General features: G+C 45.4%; 1 protein-coding gene across 1 annotated transcript; it reads left to right on the top strand.

The window, feature by feature from the left end:
* The first annotated feature begins 463 nt into the window (after nucleotides 1-463).
* LRRC52 (leucine rich repeat containing 52) lies at nucleotides 464-17216 on the top strand. The gene is made up of 2 exons (XM_060009129.1): nucleotides 464-1085; nucleotides 16891-17216. The coding sequence occupies exons 1-2, from the start codon at nucleotides 464-466 to the stop codon at nucleotides 17214-17216; spliced, it is 948 nt and encodes a 315-aa protein (XP_059865112.1).
* The last annotated feature ends 4063 nt before the right edge of the window (nucleotides 17217-21279 follow it).

Raw genomic sequence — 21279 nt, forward strand, 5'->3', positions numbered from 1 at the left:
CCCCAGGGACAGCCGGCTTACTGAGTTAACACAAAACACCCTCACACCACCCAGAAGAAGAGTCAGGACTCTCCCTCCCTCAGCTGGGCAGTCTCCGGAGGCTGCTGACATCACAAAGGTGTCAACTGGCAACCTCATTGTCATGTGGCTCTCCCCTGGCTCCCCTTCACTTGCGAACGCAGGGAAAGAGTGAGACCTTTTAAAGCCGCCAAGCCGGCAGGCTTCCAGCAGCAGTCTGGGAGTGAGCAATCAGCAGAGCCACCAAGCCGGGCGGCAGGGCATTGGGCCTCGCGTTTCAACTTCTGTTCAGTTCTCCTGTAATGGAAAATCGCTTCGCCCAAAGCCAGTGTTACAGTTCTTTCCAGCGCCCCTCCCCCCGCCCCACCACGCCCCTCGGCAGCCTCCCGATCAGAGGGACAGCGCCCGCTGGCAAGTGGAAGGAGGGTAGTCGCCGCTTCTTAGTATGTCCCGTGCTTCAGGCCCTGGGCCCGGGTGGTTACTCTTTTCCTTTGGAATGGGACTGGTATCGGGGTCAAGGTGTCCAAATAATTGTCAGTGTCAAGCCCAAGAAGTGATCTGCACAGGGGTCCAGTTAACTGAATACCCCTCTGACATACCCCTGAACACCCGGAGGCTGTACCTGAATGAAAACAGCATCCGCTTTTTGCCAGCGATGAATCTAGGACTCCTCAGTGACCTTGTTTACTTGGACTGTCAGAAGAACCTGATTCAGGAGGTGATGGATTATACCTTCGTCGGGGTCTTCAAACTCATCTACCTCGATCTCAGCTTCAACAATTTAACCTTGATCTCCCCATACAGTTTCTCCATGCTCAGCAATCTGGTGCAGCTGAACATCTCCAGCAACCCTCATCTGTTATCACTCAACAAGTACACCTTTGCCAACACCAGCTCTTTGAGGTACCTGGACCTCAGAAATACCGGCTTGCAGACCTTGGACCCTGCTGCCTTCCATAACCTCATAACACTCCAGACCCTGTATCTGAGTGGAAACCCCTGGAAATGCAACTGCTCTTTCCTGGACTTCACCATCTACTTAATAATGTCCCCTGTGAACCATCCAGGTGAGGACTTGATTGGGTGCGGGGATGAGGATGTGATGGCATAGGAGGAATTGGTTCCAGAAAAAGTGAAGTCAAAAGATGGTCAGTGTGGGAGAGATATCTGGGTAAAGTTGATTGAAAGCGTTCTTATTGCTCTGCAGGATCCATCCCTGGGTTGACTGGAGAGACAGTAAGGACCAGTAGAAAAAGTTCTAGAATAGCCGTCCAAATAGCTGAGTTCTGCTCCCGCACTCAGCCCTTACTACTTGGCCGTCCTTGGGGAAGTCACAATTTCTCTGTGCCTCAGTTTCTTGATCCATAAAGTAGGGACAGTATTACCAAACATACAGAGTTGTCATGTCAACAGGAAATGATATGTGTGGAAACGGTAAAGTACCGTAACTGCAAAGTGACAAAGAAATACAGGGACACTGTATTCCATTGGTAAACTATTTTAATCTGTTTAAGTCAGTGACTGACTTTTTTCAGGATCTAAAAGTAAATTCAGTCATTCATAGCCAGCAGAAAATCCAGTGGTATGATATACAGAAGGGAAAGTTCAACAGAGACAGAGGAGGGGCACGTGAGCGACCTGGACATGAATGAGAGAGAGAGGAGAAGAGAAGGCATTTGATATCTTCTTTGTCTTCAGATGCTAACCTCACAAGGAAGGAGAGCACGGCATGAATGGGTGGAGAATGGACCACCAGTGTCCACTGTGTCAAGCAGGGAGATTCCAATCTCACAGGCAGACTCTCAAGTCTTACCTGGTAGAGCTCCAAGCCAGTTGCTGCCACTCTATCCACTGTCCCCACCCCTCTGCCATGGTCCCTGGGGCACTCTGGTGCCTCATCCCTTCTTCTTTTCAGTGACTTTACTGTCCCATTCTTATCCTTCAATTCCCCCACTCCACCAATACCACTTTCACCCAGGGAAGTCAGAGCTTAGTGGAAGTGTGAAATAACCCCTCACAGAAAGCCTGGAGGCACTGATGTAATTAAACCCTATCAGAACCAAATCTTCTCTGCCTTCCCTGGGTGTGTGTTTTTGAAAATATTTTCATGCACCAGCTTCACAAAAGTCCTGCTGAAGTTTCCACCCTGAAGTCCTGCCCATGTGGCAATATTCTAGAAAGATTCCTGACCAAAATGACAGACTTTAAGGCGCACTGGGGGAGAAGGAGATGGGTGGTGAGAACAAGTAAAAATGTGCCCTCCTGGCTTTCCAACGCACGTGTCTTGAACTGTCTTCCAGGCAGGGGCTGGAATCTGATGAGGCAAGCAAGGCTTCCAGGATGCAGAATCGAAGGTGGCACCGAGACTGAGTGTCTCCTTAAATTTTGTGCCCGAGGCACCTGGCCCTGCTGCCAGGTACTTCAACTTGAGTTAGAATAAATCAAAAGGAACAAATTTTGTCAGACCATCTTAACAGTAGTAATCATAAAAGAACACAGGAGCAGTTTCTTGGGGGGCTTGCCTTGCCTTTCTAGTGATCATGCTTTCCACTTTTCTCAATGACTGGTGCTGTGCTGCTTTCTAGAAAGCTCTCTAAAAGAGGGTCAGTATTAATCATTCTCATGCATCAAATGTGATTCCCCAATGGGATTCTCCCTGTCAGTGTTCATGTAACTAGCCTGTGGACCGGCATCATCTTTTCTTGCCACCTCCCCACCGTTCATACACATTTTCCTTGAGCAGAAACCACCAATTTGGCAGGAGGACCCCCTACTTAGCTGAAAAGGGTAAGTAGCTTGGCTTCTTCCCCAGTGCCTAAGCCTATCACTTCAGTTCCCACCAAATCTCCTGTAATCAGAATTTTGCTTAAAAAGTTGTATCTTCTCAGAACTTTCAGGCTAACTACTTTGGACTCCTTGACTCAATTCAATCCAGGATTGAAAACCAGGTCTGTTTCACTGCATATTTTCAAAAACGTCAGAGGCGGGTGTCTATCTTGTCAAGCTCATAAGCTCCTTGTGAATGAAGAGTCTGGCTTTTGAGGTAGACAAATCTTTCATCCACTGGCCAGTGGGAGCCCCCCACCCTGACGCACACACACACACACACACACACACACACACACACACACACAACTGCTAATCTGCTCATCTCCCTCTGCTGTTTGGTGGCGTAGAGGAACCCTCCCAGTTCACTTCATACAGAAATATGGTCTCATTGCTCCAGTTCACTACTATTATCTCTTAAAAACAACAGTGAGCCCCAGCTCAGACATAGAATAATTTAGCTTTGTACGGAGCTTTGCAGCTGCTGAAGTTTTTTCACACATGCTGTTTCAGTTTCTCTACTTGAGTGTCACACCAACCCTTAAATTTTGTGCTCTAGGACTGGAAGAGGCTAGGATGGGTATTTTTAACCCCTATCCTATGGTTGAGAAGATAGACTGATTCACCCAAAACCACACAGCTACTAAAAGGCAAGAAAATGGTTGGAACCTCCTGATTTCAAATTCAAGTCTTTTCCCATGTGGCAACTCTCTCTTAAATCCTCATATTACATAACTATGATTGAATAAGTCACTTTAGTTATAAATATAAGTCATGTTTTAAGCATATGCCCACAGCACCTAAATTTCAGCTTTACCTGTCTACACTTGGAACTCACACTAGATCATTTTCATTGGATAATAAGTCCTAGTCATCATAAACTCATTATAATATGCCTGCACTTCCCTTGCAAACTGAGGTTTCACCCCAATCTACCCGAACTCTAAAAGAATGAACCTAACCTCAGTGTTTGCTCTCCTTTGCATGTTATTCAGTCTGGTTCTCCCTTCCCATACACACACACACACACACACACACACACACACACAACCACAAACATACACATGAACACACATGCAAACACATACATACATGCACATATACAAACACAAAGTTGTATCTACACAAACATACCATACATACATATATACATAATTACATACACACTCACCCACGTATTACATATGCATGACACACATACACATATAAATGCACAGATACACGTCAACACATGAACACACACACAGACACATACACAAAAAGCTGAAAACACTCACACAATAAAATTCATTAGATGCTTCTCTTGCCCTTTAGCCAGACCTCAACATAATGGAAGATGTTTATTTCATGTGACTCTCATATGATGATTCCTGCCTCTGTTAGGTGGAAATATCTTTGCTATTTACAAACACTCTAGTTGAACTCTCAACCTTTAGCCCACCTATTATACCACATTTTCTATCAAAACGGTACTCTCTGGCATGTTCTAGAATGGGGTCTACACATCTCTTCCCCATGTGCCCAAATTTCAGGATACAGGAAGAATTTCTATGAAATAAGCTAAATAACCTGGTTGTTTATAAAGGAGAATCCAACTTAAAGATGGGTGTCATTTTAGACCCAGGGAGATACTAAACCTCAGTATTGGGAGATTTTGCCTGCAGTGCAGTATTGAGGTCTGCATGACAGCAGAATTCCAGTATATAGACCCCTTGTAAAGCAAGGCAGTGAAGTAAGGGACTTCCATGCTACCACTCAGCTCAGGCGTTCATCCATTTAAATATTTCTTGAGTGCCTATTATGTGCCAAACAAGTGTTCATAGAGGTAGCTAGCCAAGAACCCTGGGGTTGTGCATTGAGACTCATCTGACTATGGGCCACCTGCACCTTATGTGTCCCACGGTCCAGTTAGGCACAGCAGAACTAACCTCATGGACACAGCAAGACAAAAAAGGCAAGCATGTGCCTTTTGGGGTAGAACAAGTACTTCGGACAGCCTCAGCTTCAGGTGGTGAAGGACGGCCACCATACAGGCAGGAGAGCCCAGTATGAAGAGCTCAGGTTCTGGAGTGTAACAGTTGTGGATCATAACCCTAGCCCTGCCACTTTGTATCTGTAGGAGATAGATAATTTACTTAAGCTCTCCACACTTCAATTTCCTCATCTTTCAGACAGGTCTAATAATAGAACCAACCTCTCTAGGGCTGGTGTAAGGATGAAATGAGAACATTTAAAAACTGTCATCAACATTAAGCCTGGCACACCATAAACATTCAATAAACAAATGGTTGGCAGATGTAGGAAAGACACAGGATACTAAGAGAGTAGCAAATATCATTCAGGTGGTCCCTGGGACAAGCAGTGGACTTCAGGAAGGCTCAGCCTTATTGGAGGACAGTGTTCCCTGTGCAGGAGATATGACCGTACAGATGCATATGGGGATATAAATAGGAGATGGGAAGGTAGGCAGCAGGTCCCAGGATTCTAATCCCTGAGAAAATGGGACAGAGGGAATCCTGGATTTGAATATTGGATGAGTTATGAATACAGGAGTTCAGACCCTGGGAAATAAAACCAGAAGCTGAAATCAAGGCTTGGTCTCAGCCCAGGCCATGAGACTCAGGGCTGGGCCAGCAGCAGCAAGGTGGCTCTTCCTGAGTCACCTGAGTCTGGAACTGAAGTTCTATCTTAAACACAAACCCCACTTCCAGAAACAGGTGTGAACGTGCAGACATCTTTCAAGGGATGAGGGCAAGGAGGTCAGTTCAACTATGGGGCAGACATGGCCTTAGGAGAAGGAAGTCACCTACATGGTGTAATTTTGTGATCTGAAGAGTAATGAGCAGCATTTTTGCCCCAGTCTCTCCCCATCCACTGCCTACCATTGGGCTAAAATTAGCCATTAGAGATTCATCCTTCTTGGTCCCTAAAAGTGCCCCAACCTTGAAAAGGATTGTGAACAAATATGTAAGTTCCAGGGCAGAATAATACCGGTGCCCCTAAGCTTTTATCAACTTTCATATCAGAGGGAAGAGTGAGTTCTTGGGAAATGCAATTAGCTAAGATTAATTCTGCAGCAGTGGGGGAACCTTGAAGGAAGCCAAGATCCAGGAAAGAAATGGAGAGGTGTTAAAACAAAAGACATGAGGGCAATAATATGTCCTTCCCCTATGTCACACCTTGGCTAAGTTCACCCCCCACAGAGGGGCTATAGAGGAGGCTGAATGTTTTATTCACCTTATTTCATCACAAGGCTACAGCAGATAGGAACATCAAAACTTTCCCATATTGACAAGAGATTTGGCACTATCATCAAAAGTCTTCCTCAAAGGAAACCCTCCAATGATATACTCGCCAGATGCACTGAAAACTGCCCAGTCCTCAAAGAGTTCACGTATTCACTTTCCAAACACAAAAATCATAGCAGAAATGGAGGTGAGTTGAAATGTGCTGGTTGCCTGGATGCTCTGATCAATACAGAGTTAAAACAGGTCCACAGATTCCATTTCCTTTTTGGCTCAGGTCAGAAAATAGGAGAACTAATTCCTGGCTGGAACTGTAATTTTCCAGTCATTAATGCTGTTTGAAGGTGAGAGTAGAAATTGAGCTCTTCCCAGGAGAGAGCTCCCCAGCAGGACAGGGTTGAATGCCTCTGAAGATGCTCTCAAAAACTCATGTAGCTCTAAGCTCCTGGACAGAAAAAGCCTGGCTTCCTGCATGCCCTCCACCCTCAAAGTCTGGTCCAGCACTGCCCAACAAAAGCTTCTGCAGCAGTAGAAATGGTCTAAACCTGTGCTGTCCGATACACTACCCACTAGCCACATGTGGCTGTTGAGCTCTTGAAATTAGGCTAGTAGAACTGAGGAACTGAATTTTTCATTTTACATCATTTCAATTCATTTAAATAGCCACATGTATGGCTAGTGGCCACCATATTGGTGGGCGAAGCCTTTAATATAGGAAGATATAGGAAGCTTAAGCTGGAACTTTAGAATCTAGCCACGTCCCAGGTAAGTGGCTATAGAGCCCAGCCCAGCGTGGAGATCTTCTGACACCCAAGTTCAATGCTTTCTCCCATGCCATGGTATTTCCTTACTATCAGGCACATCACAGTCTATTCAACTCTGAAACATTTATTGTATGTTTATTACATGCCCAACATTGTATTTATGTTGCTGGGGTGCTTTATCACAGGGAAAGAAGTCATAATTCCTGTCCTTAATAAGGCAAATCTAGGGGGATACAAGAGAGAGAAAATGCAGTTGAAAGCCAGGAAGCCTGATCCCAGTCATGCCTGTGTGTGATTTGGGGTGAGTCATTTTTCCCTCTGAGTCTCATTTGTCTCTGAAATAAGGGAATAGGATTAGATACTCTATAAATCCCTTCTCGTTGGCAGCCTATGAACCTAAATAGAAAGATAAGATGCACTTAGATGAAGGAAAAGGAGAGCAGTGGTCAGCAGACAGGGTCCCAGATGAGCAAAGTGCACAACGAGTCCGTGTCGAGGTGCAGGTGTTCCTAGAGATGAGGGCAGTGGTCACACAATTAGGAAGTGCAACCTCTAACTCCTGCACTCTCCCGCTTCCTGTCTTAAGCAATGGCCTTGAACAATGTCTGGCCTTGAAAAATGCCTCCACCGCCCAGGCACTCAGTGCCCTGGACTTTCCTCCCAGACCTGGTCTGCTCCACCAGTGGTTCTCAAACTGTAATGAGCACAAGAGCCCAGGCTCCATGTCTAGAGGTGGTGACTCAGTGAGATGTTGGGGCAGGTGCTCCTTAGGCCACATTTTGAGAAACCCTAGGACAATGGTCTGGGTTCTAGCTCTATGGTGGCCGCTCCATCTGGTGAATAAATTGACTTACACTAAGATGTTAGTAGCTAATAATGTTTTGATATGTCTCCCTCAAGGAGCATTTGCAATGTGACAGGGAACAACCAGAAACAGTGAGAATTCAGAAAATCACAGGCTACTAACGTACATGTGGAGGTAGTCTCAGGACAGAGGTTCCCTTTGTGTCAACCCTTAAATTATAGTCCTTAGGCAGTCCTGCTTAGTCCGATGGTGGGGCCCACACGTCAAAAAGAGGAGTCTGCACAGGAGTGCTGCCAATGCAGGGGGACAAAGCCACTCAGGGACATCTGCAGGGAGCAGGTGGGTTGGGTCATGTGCTGTTTCAAGTCCAAGTCATTTTGAGGGCATTTTGAACAGGAACATCTCAGTCTCATTCTGAGGCTATTTCATCCTGTATTCAAAGCTGCTCTCATAGGATAATGGCCCCATTTGAATCCACCAAGTACAAAATCATCTACAGCTGCGCCAAAACTTAGATTTCCAGAATGAATTCAGGTCCTCACACCCTTCCACTATTAATGCTAGCCCATCTCCTCCACCAGGGAAATTGCAATAAAGACCAGACACCAAAAGAGGGAACAGCTGGGCAGCAGTCATTGCCGAGGCTGTCAACTGCTCCGCTAGCACATCTCTCCCACCTTATCACGAACACCCTGGCCTTGTGGCTCCCTCCTGTTGAGAGCCAGAGGAGCAGCCTCATGAGGACAACAAGGGGGCTGAGAGGGGTGCGACTGGGTCAGTGATCCCTAAATCATCCAGAAAATTCGAGAAGGGATGGGGATGGCAAGCATGTGCGGTTTGGGAAGGACCTCTAACTCAGCCCTGTTGGAATCCCTGAGTGGGGGTGATCTAAAGTTCCCTCGAGCTCAGAAATGCCAGACCTCTATGCATGGCCCCTCTGATGGCCCAGCACCACTCAGGCCCCTGGAAGGAGGCAGTGCAAGGCCAGCCAAAGCAGCCAACCTCAGTTTCTTCATCTCTAGAGATGAAGAATTCCCCAAACTGTAAGGAATCCAGCAAAGCATGGATGCAGAAAGAGAAACAGGGGTCTGGCCATCTAGGGCCTTTGTTTATGGTCTTTCTAGGGAACATGCAATGTATCCTGAGAAGTTTTGGCAGGCAGACAAGATGGATACAGGGCTAGGAGGCTCGTATGGGCATTCAGACAAGAGAGGATGGCAACAGTGTGGATGAAGAGGTACAGACAGGTCAGAAGGAACTGTTTAGAAGGTAGAAGCAACAGGACTTGGGACTGAACTAGACCCTCCCAGAGTTCCCTGTACTCCCTTTGTGACTCTTAGCACAATTAACAGATTTGTATTAATTTAACATTTGTTTTCCCTGATAGACAGGAAGGTCTGTAAGAGCAAAGAGCAGGTCTGAATCTTCAGAAAGATTCAGACACAGAGAAAATGCTCAAGAAATATTTGAGTGAATAAAAAATCCATGAGACATGGAAAATAAAGGAAAAGAAAAAAATCAAGTATTGGCTTGGACAGCTATGGGGGCTCCACTGAGAGGAGGGGTAGTGAGGGGATTAGGAGAGAAGCCAAGTCCCATCATGAACGTGTTGAGTGGGAGGTCTTTGTGAGCCAGGAGGCATTTGGATATTCTGACCTGAAATTCATAATAGAGAATAAAATATATGTTTGGAAATCATCAGCTCACTGGTGATCATCAAAACCAAACAAAGGATGAGATCAGCCAGGGAAAGAGTTTAGAATGAGAGGGTAACAGGGCAAGGACAGAAGCTTTGGGGGAATGCCAACATATTGAAGCATCAAGTAAGAAGAGCAGAGAACTTAATAAAGTGAAGGGACCAGCAATGGAAATATGGTGCAGGGTGGTGTGGTCTTTCTAGACAGAGGGAAGAACAAGTGCAAAGGCTCTGGGGTGCAATGAGCTCGATGTAGCAGAAGGTGGGTATGGCTGAAGTGGAGTGAAGCCAAGGTAAGAAATGAGGTAAAAAATCAGAGGCCAGATCTTATAGGACCAACAGGTCATGGAGAGGCTTTTGGCTTTATTCTAAATGTGACAGGAAGTCATGAAAGGGTTTTGAGCGAGAAGTGACACGATCTATGGTTTACAGCTGGTTCCCACTGCTAGATGGAGAGAGACTGTGGAAAGTGGGGACACAAGTTAAGAGGCTGTCACAGTTCAGGCAAAGGGAAGACTGTGGCTTGGCCCAGGGTAATGGTCCAGAAGATAAGAAGAGGTAAGAATTGGGATATATTTTGAAGGTAGGACTAACAGGATTGTCTCATGGCTTAAATTATGGGATGTGAGAGAGGAAACAGGAAGGGCTCCCAAGTTTCTGCCTGGGTGACTGGTGAACGGTGCTGTCTTCCACCACTGAACTTTTCTAAATTGCCTATTATCCATGAGGATAATAACTGTCTACTATCTGGATTTTTCTGAGAAGATGAGTTATTATTCAGCAGGTCCAGCTCTAGGCCAAACTGAGAGCAAACTAGCGTTTTCCATTAGCTTCCAGGAACTGCTTGGTACCATCCCCCAGGCCTGTCATGTAGCTGGCTCCCCTCCTCCATCAAGAAAGGCAGTAGCAGGGGTTCCCCAGGGAAGGGATTAAGTCATTGGCTTCTTTTTCAGAGGACCTTACACTTTAAGCCTTCTTTTATCAGTGGAATGAATGGTTCTATCTCCTGCTGACAGAATTTTGGGCACTGACAAGCACATGAGGAGCATTATGAGGAAAAGGGGTCTTTCTACCTCTAAATCTTGCCCATATACAACCACTTATACAAAAACACCAGTCCTGTAGCCTAAAGCACCCTTAAAGCACAGGAATAATCAGGTTGAACTTGCTGGATTTCAAGGTTGTTCCTGTAATGTTCCAAGAGTCTATGAATCAGGTTTAACCTTTACCAAAATATGAACTCTTTATCCAAGGGAAAAAATTGTATCAGATAAGAAATGTACTGCCCAAGCCCAAATCGTCCAAAGCCAAGGATGCTTCAGACCGAGAGTCAGCACACACTTTCCATGAAAGGGCAAATAATAAATATTTTAAGCTTTGTGGGTCTTTGTTGCCACTATTCACTCTGTCATTTGTAACATGAAAGCAGCCATAGAATATACATGAATGAATGGGCATGGCTGTGTTCCAATAAAACTTTATTTACAAAAACAGGCTTCAGGATGGATTTGGCCCACAGGTTGTAATTTGCTGAAGCCTGGCTCATGCCATCAAGGGAAGACAGCTGAGTGATGAGGAAAAGAAGCTCTAGGGTGGCAAAGGTAGGAGCCAATGGAGGACTAGAAATGCTCAGAGGACCATGCATGAGGGTCTAAGAAGGGAGCCTTGCTGGCCAGTTGGCTTTGGTGGTGCTGGGCTGCTCTACGGTCCAGTCTAGGTTTCCCTCTAGGGAGTCTTCTCCTCTGGGCCACCCATAGTACAGCAGAATAGGATAGTGATCCCCTCAAATTCTATCAGAAACCAGTCCTAAACAGCAAGGCCAAAAATATGAGTTTAAGAACTGCTGTATGAGATTAAACCAATAATCCAGCCATTCTCTATGCATTCAATAGACATTTATCAAACCTCTGTTGTGTACCAGGCACTAGGGATACAAAGGTGAACAGATAGGGTCTCTGCTCTCAAACAATAATTGGGGAATAATAATAACTACCTTTTGCCATCATGCTGGCAGCCCTTGCATCCTCAGCCCCTTCCCCATCTGCACTTACCCTCATTTCCTTCTCTGCAGTCTCAGAGGACACTTCAAGGCTTACCCCTCCATTTGAACAGAACAGTCATCTGTTCCTGCCTCCTCCAGGACTTCACACCCCTTAGCTCACTGAATCCTTCCCCAGACTCTCATGAGGTAAGCAGGGATTGGTATTAGCCTAGTGTAGAGTAGTCTAAGATGGCAAGAGGTTAGTTAGCTGACCCACCTATAGTCTTCTATCTCCCCAGGTTCCCTTTCCTCCAGCCGAGCATTATGTGAATGACATTGACCCCAAGGGGCATTAATAACAAACAATATTTAATTCACTCAACAAACATACTTTGAGCTCTAGTATGTGTTAAGCACTATTCTAGATGTTGAGGACACAACAGTGAAAACAAATCCATGTCTTCATGGAGTTCATAATCTAGTGGGCGGAGGCAGACAAATGAATAGGTAGTTGACAAATACATAATTTAGCTGGAGAAAAGAATACGGAACATCTAATGATGTTCAGGCAAGCTAGGGCCTAAGGAGGAGAAATAAGGGAATTAGGCCTTTCTCTAGGTTCCAGGTAGAAGTTTCATGACAAAGTGCTTAAGCTGATGGAAACTGGTATTTGCTCTCCAAGTTGCAGTGTAATTGAGAGAGAAGTCTCCAGATTCTATTCTCTCACTTTACGTGGCCACCACATGGAGGCTGGCCTCCTCCACTCAGCCCAGACAGGTCCTAAGCAAGACTGCCCAGGGAGCTCAGAGCAGCCTGCTCCTCTGGAGAGCTCAGCAGACCCCAGAACTGTGGTCGCTTCTGCAGACCAAGAAAAGGAGCAATTCCTCTTAAAACCACCAGGTTCAAGCTGGCTTTCTGAAGGAAGGCTTTCTGGGTTCCTGCATTAACAGGTGTGGTTCTGGGCCCCAGAAACCCTTGCTGCTCCATGCATTCGATTTTGGCAGACAGGTTTTCCACCTGTGAGCAACGTGCCACATGTGGAACTAAATAAGGGGGTAGTTTATGTTTCCTTAGGAACTATTTGCAGGAAGAATTTAAACATTAATGACACTGTAATTGTACCTGGGCGCTTTAACTGGGGCAAATGTCCTGCACCTATGAAGTAGAGCTGAGGAAGTGATAAGATGGGGCTTAGTCACATGTTTGTAATGTGAATGAAAGCCCTGGGATTGTGCAGCACACAGAACACACAGCCTTTTCTCAGAGGCAAGGAGATCAAGAAAGGCAGAGACAGAATAATTGATGAACAATTTATTCATTCTGTAGCCTGGGAATAGTTAAAACTACTTAGTGGGGTGCTCAGGAGTAGAATTTAATTTTGTGAAGCACCTTATATGGTGTCTAGCACATATCAGACACTCCAGGATGAGTAGATAGGTCTATAAACTCTAAAGTCATCATACTAGACTAGGAAAAGAATGCATGACTAACAAGCTAAAGAAGAGGAAATGAAATAATAAAATAGAAGGAACATAGTCAAGGGGTAGGGTCATTTAAAAAGTAGGACAAATGGAAAACAAATAGTTAATCCAAATATATCAGTCTAACATTAAACATTAATGGGCTGATTAAAATACAAAGTTTGCTAGATTGATGAAAAACAAAACCAAACTACATCCTGCTTACTAAATATGCCTTAAGTATAGAAACATAGAAAGATCAAAAGTAAAAGGATGGGAAAAGCTACACAATGCAAACACTAACCAAAAGAAATTTGGTACAGCCATACTTATGTCATCAAACAGAGTACACTTTAAGGTACGAAGCATTACTACAGATAATAAGTGATATTGATCAATGAGAAAAGGATAAATCTACCAAGAAGAGGTAACTTTATATGCATCTAATAGCATAGCTTCAAAATAGGTAAAGCAAAACTTGACAGAATTATACAGAGAAGTAGACAACTGCATAATCATAACTGGTGGTTTTAACATACTTCCCCTGTAACTAATAGACAACTAACAATCTAATAGTAACGGAGACAATAGTTTTGAAAAGTCAATAAAGTCAATAAAAAGTCAAAGAATATAAAAAGTCGATAAAGATATAAATAAAATAAATAAAGATACAGAAGATCTGTATAAAACCACACCCTAATCAACATACAATGTACTCAACAAAGACAGAATACATTTTTTTCAGTGCACATGCAAAAACTACTAAAATCGACTTTATGTCCAGCCATAAAGCAAATTCTCGATAACTCTCAAAGGGTTGAAATCATAAAGAGTATGTCTCTGACCACAGTAGAACTGAACTAGAACTCAATAATAAAAACATTACTAGAAAATCCCCAAATGCTTAAAAATTAAGTAATTCATTCAGTGAATGATAGCTCTTATTATCAGAGCAGTAATGATCAAACAAGGATTGTGTCATCAAGAGCTAAAAATGTCTCTAGTAGGAGAGAAAAGATGTACCCCTTTTCTAGCAAATAACCACCAAGCAACACAGGATGTGATAGGTGCAGTAAGAATGATACTAGGAAATGCTATAGATGAGTTCGAAGTGGGAACAATCACATGACTGCCCTCTGACGCGGTTTGGGAAGGGTTACTGGGGGTAGATGCAGGTACACTAGACCTTGAGGGATAGGAAGGACTTGATCACGTAAAAGTTAGAGGAAGAGATATTTGATGCAAAAAGAGGAGTGTAACAAAGCTAGCTACAGATAAGGGGGATATGTAATCAAGGAATAAAGGCAGTTTAATATGAAAAGGGTGGGGTACTGGGAGAACTCAGAATTAAGGTGGGGAAGGTAGGAGGGGGCAGATCCTGAGGGCTCTGAACACCAGGCCAGTTGATCTGGATGTTATTCTGAGCCCCACAGGGGAGTCAGAGGAGGGTTTTGATCCAGAGTGTGGCTGGCAAGAGCCTTGCTTGCAGAAGGGGAAATCTGGCAGGAGTGTGTGAAATGGTCCAGAGCTGGGAAACTGGGAATGGGTGGAGACAGACCTGCTAAGAGGTGAGAGCTCACACCTTGGCGGTGACAGGCAATGAGGGGGGGAGAGTGAATGCAGCAGTAGAAAAACCCTCCCCACAGATCCACCCACATCCCTCACTTAAAAGCAGCCTAACGATGCATTAAAATCACTGCCTAATTGCTCCTTTCAAGGTAATGCTCCAAAATGGAGAAATATGCGTTTAATGTTTAGTCTCATCTCTGCCACCCAAGCGCCAATTTAAAAGCCTAATCTTTTTAAAAATAGAATGAGGTAAACTGCCGTAGGCACACTCCAGACCCTCAGAATCCCACGTTCTCCTTTCTCAAATACATCTTTCTTTGTATATTCCCACGTGGTGTCTCTGGCAGCTTGGGCAGGTGACTTAAGTCCTCTCTTGCTAGAGTTCCTGAAGATGGCAGGGGCCTGCCTTACTCCTCACTAGCCCCACTCTTGGGCCTCCTGGGCAAAGCCCCAGAGGTCCTGGAAGCAGGCTGACTAGAGACAGGTCTTGAGGTGTAATTGTGTTCCTGTCCCTTTACAGCACGCTGAGATGGAGGCCCAAGGCCCCTTTCCCTCTCCCACGGGCCAGGGTTGCCCTGAGGGCCACTGTCTCACACTCATTCTAGAGAGGGGCTTCTTCCTCTCCTTTCCTCTGTAATCTTTGTAACCAGTGGATGTAGCAGCCCCCATGCTGGCTTCCTCCTCGTATGTCTACAGCCTCCTCCATCAGGGAGTCCTCACAGCACCACAGACTTCAGGCCATCTTCCTGAAAGTAACAAATGACTTCACTATAGGTGCACTGACCCAGAACCAGAGTGCAGGGAATAGTGTCCAGCTTGGAGAGGACTTAGCACTCAGCCTGGACAGCTGTCTCCAGCCACCCAAAGCCAGCTGCCTCCTACCCAGTCAGCTCACTTCTGTATTCCTCTCCCTAATTCTCCTGCTTCTAGCTCCAGTCCAGACCTGATTTCCCTCACATCCTTGGTCACCAAGGATATCAGTGTCTTCACATAGTCTGGAGTTTCTACCCTGATCTAGGTGAAGCTTCCCCCCACACTTGCCTCTCTCTGTATCTCCCACTTCTGCCAAAAAAGCTCAGATAGCTCAGTCTGGGTTTTCTCTGTCTCCTGTCCCCTGACTGGAACCTGCAGGTTATCCAAAACCTTCAAGTTAGGAAACCTTCCTGCGTCTCAGTTTCCTTATGTGTAAAACAAGGATGATAGTGTGTGTCAACGTTGCTGTAAGAATTAAACGAGATAGCATTTGTATATCACTTAGCATGTAGACAGAACCTGGTAAATATCAGCTGCTATTATGATTTGGATCATAGTTTTCTCAAACCCTGGTCTCAACCCTGAATGGGAGCTCATTTATCTAATGCTTATTTATATTCACCTGGACACCGCTCACAGGCACCTCAGCATCAACACGGCGGAGTATATGGAGCTAGAAAAACGCAGGGCTGATGACAGGGCTGAGTGGTCTGTGCATCTATTGTGCACAGTGTATTGTGTGCACTATTGTGTACAAAGCTTGCCTTCTCACCTGCGGCAGTTAAATCCTCCTAACTACCCTGAGAATAGGTATCATTCTTTGTAAGATGAGGCAATGGTATTCAGAGACAGAGTCAGACATCCTGCTGAAGTTTACCAAATTAGTAAGTAACAGTGTGTTTGAACCTTAGTCTGTCTGTCTCCAGAGCCCACTTTGCCTTCTGTTATATACTGAAGTCCGCAGTGCTTGGTGTGGAAAGGTGCTGAGAGAAGGAGCCAGGCAGCTGAGTCAGTGGCTAAAAAGGACTGAAGGCTCATGTAGATCATATGATCATCTAGTGATACCAACATCACCACTGAGAAACAGAACTGCTTCCGGTATTGGCTGTCTCTTTTCCCTGAGCTCCCCCTTTATTTCTCCAGGTTGGGGGCAGGTGGAGCTGAGGGTGAGGCATAGAGAGCACACAGTAGGCATTTCCAGAGAATTTTGTCCCTCCTAAGTGGTGTGCGATGACATTGGGTGGCCTTAGTGATCCCTGGCTGGGCTCAGGAACAGGACAAGGGGAAAGGGCAAAGCAGAGGGGGAAGGAGGGGGTCAATAAGAGGAAGGGGAGACAGAGATGACGAGCACTGGTGGAGTTCTGTGGAGTGTCAACACTCCACGGCAATCTTGCTTAAGTTTCCAACCTCCCAGCTCCTGCTGTGGTCTCTCGTTCCTCGAGGAGCTTTAGAAAACAAAGCCCATTTTCAGGAGGTGAATCTGAACACAGCTAAGCCTCGGGCAAAAAGCAGTCCAGGAGCAGTCTCAAACCTTAATGTGCCCCAGAGATCACCTGGGGATCTTGTTAAGATTCAGATTCTGATTCAGGAGGCCTTGGGGCGGTGCCTGAGATTCTGCATTTCTAACGGGGTCCCTGTGATGCCGATATCGCTGGCCCGCAGACCACACTTTGAGTAACGAGAGTCCAGACAGCCTCTCCAAGTCCCTGCTGGCCTCAGCACCCTGGGAGTTCTGCTGTTTCAGCACTCTGCCTGCTGTGTGTTTCCTCTTAGATGAACAAAATGCCACGTGCCTGGAGCCCACAGAGCTGGCAGGGTGGCCCATCACGAAGGTGGGGAACCCGCTCCGGTACATGTGCGTCACGCACCTGGACCACCAAGACTACATCTTCCTGCTGCTCATCGGCTTCTGCATCTTCTCCGCGGGCACCGTGGCCGCCTGGCTGACGGGCGTGTGTGCCGTGCTCTACCAGAATGCCCGCCGCAGATCGAGCGAGGATGAGGCAGAGGACGAGCTCGGGCAGAGGGTAGAAGCCAGCAGGAGGATTTTTCAAAGCAGGGTGGAGTCTGGCCAGGACGGGTTTCCTCAGCTGATTTAGTTACCAGGCGCTGCTGTCTGATGGACCTTTCCCCGGCTCCCTGCTTTCTGTCTTGCCCTCCCCTTCCCACTCCTCAAAGCTGTCTTAGAGGTTGAAGCCTACTAGTAAAATAAATAAAACATTTGGTGGCCATTTCACAGGTTGGTCCTTTCCTGTTCAACCAACCCAGGGATAATTCCTTGATCTCAGAAGGATGGCATAGAACAAAGTCTAGAGAAGCTGTTGGAGGCACCTAAATGCTGAGGAAGGCCACCCCGAAAGCGGGCCAACTTGTGTTTGATGAGCACCTACTATGCTATGCCCCTAAACTAAGTGCTGGAGGGAGGGATGTGACAAATACAAGATTTGAGATCCGTCCTCAAAGAGCAACAATTTAGGGCAGGGTTGTGGGGGGAGGGCAGTCAAGATTAAAATGATTCAAATGGAGAAAAATACAAGGCAAAATGACAAGGACTAACATGAATGGAATATGTCTATGGGCTATCTTCACACTTCACCTCCTAATTATCGCAACAATCCTACTTTACAGTGACACTGTTTGACTCAAATGGTAAGCAGTACAGCCTCCCAAAGTCCACATTCTTTCCTTTGAACAAAGCTGCCTTTCAAAGGAATGTTTAGCAACATAACCAAAGGTTCGTCGTGTCAGCCTTGGACAAAACGAAGGAGAGAGGCACACAGAGCCAGCCACCACTTACTGAGGCCTTACCAAATGCCCAGCATCCTACCACGCTTCAGAAACATTTTCTCATGGGGTTAATCCTCACAACAACCAGGTCAGGAGGTCATTGTTTCCTCATTTTTCTGATGCTCAGAGAGACCACAGCTCAAGATCACACAGATGATAAGATGCAGAACAATTGCTGAACCTCAGGCTGCCTGACCCCAAAGCCCATGCTCTATGCACTGTGACCTCCTGTCTCTGATAAAGCAACAGAATAGCTAAGTGTGTACCCATATGGTCCTGCTCTCAGGACTGCTTAGGAGAAGGGAAAGAGAGCAGAAGGCAGGGGTGGCTCAACCCAAAGACCCATTCCAGGTTTTCCCTTTCTCTCTACCCAGATCAAATCATGCTCACGTTCAAAACTAGATCAAAGGCCCGCCCATGGAGCTAGCTGTCCCTAAACCCCCAACCAGACCTACCTTTACCTCTGCACTTCTGCTGTGAATTGCACGTTATTCCCCCAAATTTGTCTGGTGTGATGGTTAAGAGCATGGGCTCACAAATAGATTCCTACCCCTAGTTTTGTCCTTACACCTGGTTTTGTCCTTACACCTGTGTGAACTTGGGCTTCCTACTTGTCATGACCTTGAGGACAGAGACTGCCTGTTATTCTCCATGGACACAGCACATGCCTTACACAAAGTAGGGGCTCAATAAATGTTTATTATCGCATTCTATTTAAATCCCAGCTCACCAATCATTCTTATTCTGTTATCCCGATTGTGAGGGGTGACCATGGACAAGTTATTTAACTTCTCTGTGCCTCAGTTTCTTCATCTGTAAATGGCACTCATTATAGTGCTTACATCACAGAGGGATATTGTGAAACTAAAATGAATACCAATTATAATAATATATCCTGGAATAATTTTAGACTTACAGAAAAGTTACAAAGAGAGAACAGAGAATTCCCATATAGCCTTCACCCAGTTTCCCCCGAAGTTAGCTCATATTACAGTTATCTCACAGTACATCTGTCACAACTAAAAAAGTAACATTGGAATATTACTATTAACTAAACTTCAGACTTTATTTGGATTTCATCAGTTATTCCCCAATGTCCTTTTTCTGTTCCAGGATCCAATCGAGGTTACCACATTTGCACTTAGGATATTCTTAAAAATAACAATATATCTAACATTTATTGGGTATTTCTATATGTCAAGCATTGTTCTGAGTGTTTCTATATATATTGACTCATTTAACTGTCAAAATACCCTGTGAGGTGGATATTAGCATTATTATTATCCCCATTAGATAAGGAAATTAGGGCTTAAGTAACTAGCTCAACATTACACAATAAGACCAGAAGTCAAACCAGCTCTGTCTGACTGTTTCCCCCAAAGCACTAGTCAATAGTAGCTCTCAAGAATTTAAACTACCAAGATAGTCTTGGCAAAAGAAATCTGAATTGCAGCTTTGCACAATAGTTTCTCTCCTAAGAGGCCCTGGCTTTTTCCACACACAAACAAAAACAAAACAAAAAAAAAGGACTCAGCATCTTCTCTGACTGGCCCTGAAGAGACTGCAGTGAAGGGGCAGAATCAAGACGCTCGGGGATCTTAGAGTCCAGTTTGGTGGAGACATAAGTAAACAGGTGATTTCAGGCCAGAGTGGTAAGTGAAGGGTAGGCCTCGGGGTTCAAAGGGACACAAGGGAGGGATACTAACCCAGAAAGTAGTAGCGAGTCTTGAAAGGCTTCCCTGAGGAAGAGACATCTAAGCTGAGACTTGAAGGTTGAGTTGGAACGAGCCAGGCAAAGTGGCAAAGAATATATGTGGGCTAGGGGGACATTCTAAGTAACAAGAACTACACATGCAAATGCCCAGAAGTGGGAAAGAGCCTGACACACCATTATAGCTAGAATATAGAGTGGAAGGAGAGGAAGACAGGAGAGAGGTCATGTAAGAGAGAGACCCAAGGCCAGACTCCGAAGTCCTTACGCATACCTTGTGTTACTCAGGGTTATGATAGGTTCTGCTGCAGTAACAGAAAAACCCCAAAGTTTCCTTGACTTAACACAACAAAGACACTTTTCACTCATGTACAGTCCAATGTGGGAAGGGCAGCCGTCCTCCATCCTGCAGCTTCAGCCTCTAGAACACGAGCCTCAGGTCCACTGCAGAAGAGAGAAGAGATATAATGGGCATGTAGCTCTTACCTCCCCGGGCCTGGAAATGACACATGTCACTTTCCCTCACACTTTGCATGGCCCCAACCTCATGGCAGTCTGTGTGCCAGGAAAGCAAAAGGCGATGGTGGACAAAATACTGCGTCTAGCCTACCGTGATAAGGAATTTGAAGTGTCCCCTGGGGACCCCAAGGTCCACTCGAGAGTTTTTAGCATGAGAATCACATGGTCTAATTTGTGCTTTAGAAAGCTCACTCTGGCTGTAAGGTCTTCACCTTAGGTGAAGGGAGGGAGGTATGATGGCAAACAAGGAAACTAGCATATTGCGCTTTTCCAGGGGAGAGAGAGGGTGACGGAGCAAGGGCTGTGGCACTGGGAACAGAGAAAAGCAGATGAATGTCAGTTATGTCGGAGGTAGAGTTGACAGAATTCTGTGAGTGACTGGACAGGGGAGGTAGGGAAAGAATGGATGGGCGGAGGATACACGGAAAGTAGAAGGAGTTAAGGAGGGTGCCCCAACTTCTGATTTGGACAGCCAGGGGCCTGGTAGCACCAGTCACCCAGGCAGAGAGAACCATCGTGGTTTACTGGATGTAAAAACTAGCCAAACAATAAAACATGAGGAGCGGGACGGGCCGTGAGTGGCAGGCGTCGGGGGACGTGGGGAGACAGAAGGTTAAATCATTATTCTCTTCAGTGGAAAGTCAATAGACAGTGTCTAAAATTGAAAAATCAGATAGAAGCAATATAAACATATTCTTTAGAGATACCAAAAAAAATCAGTCAAAAGAGTTTCAAGTGTCTGCCTCTGGGGAGGGAAAAGCATGGGGGAAAAGAATGGAAGATTGCTGTTTTTCATAACAAATTTTGTAGAACTACAACTCTTTAAATAAACTATGTGCTTCTGTATTTGATTAAAATGTTTTTTTTTTTTAAAGAAAAGACTGGCTTGTCTAGGGTGTTGCTACCTTCAAGAGGTGTCTTTAACCACCTTTTTTATACAGAGGGGTATCCACATGATTTCAAAGGGCAATGTGCCTGCAAAGGGAATGTTCCTACTCCCTGCCAGATTTCTTCATTCACACTGTGCCCCTGAGCTTGAGTCCCAGAAAAACCAGAGAAGGCTTTCTAGAGGAGACCATGTTTAGCCTAGATCTTGAAAAGTCATAGGATTTCATGGAGGAAGGGACACTTCAGATGGATGGTAA

This window comes from Delphinus delphis, chromosome 1 (genome assembly GCF_949987515.2).
Source record: "Delphinus delphis chromosome 1, mDelDel1.2, whole genome shotgun sequence".
NCBI lineage: Eukaryota > Metazoa > Chordata > Mammalia > Artiodactyla > Delphinidae > Delphinus > Delphinus delphis.

What these genes read in the sequence shown, in the direction of transcription:
- LRRC52 (XM_060009129.1), top strand. Translation starts at nt 464, where the DNA reads ATGTCCCGTGCTTCAGGCCCTGGGCCCGGGTGGTTACTCTTTTCCTTT. An exon ending in GTCCCCTGTGAACCATCCAG is followed by an intron (nt 1,086 to 16,890) that starts GTGAGGACTTGA and finishes GTTTCCTCTTAG; the next exon opens with ATGAACAAAATGCCACGTGC.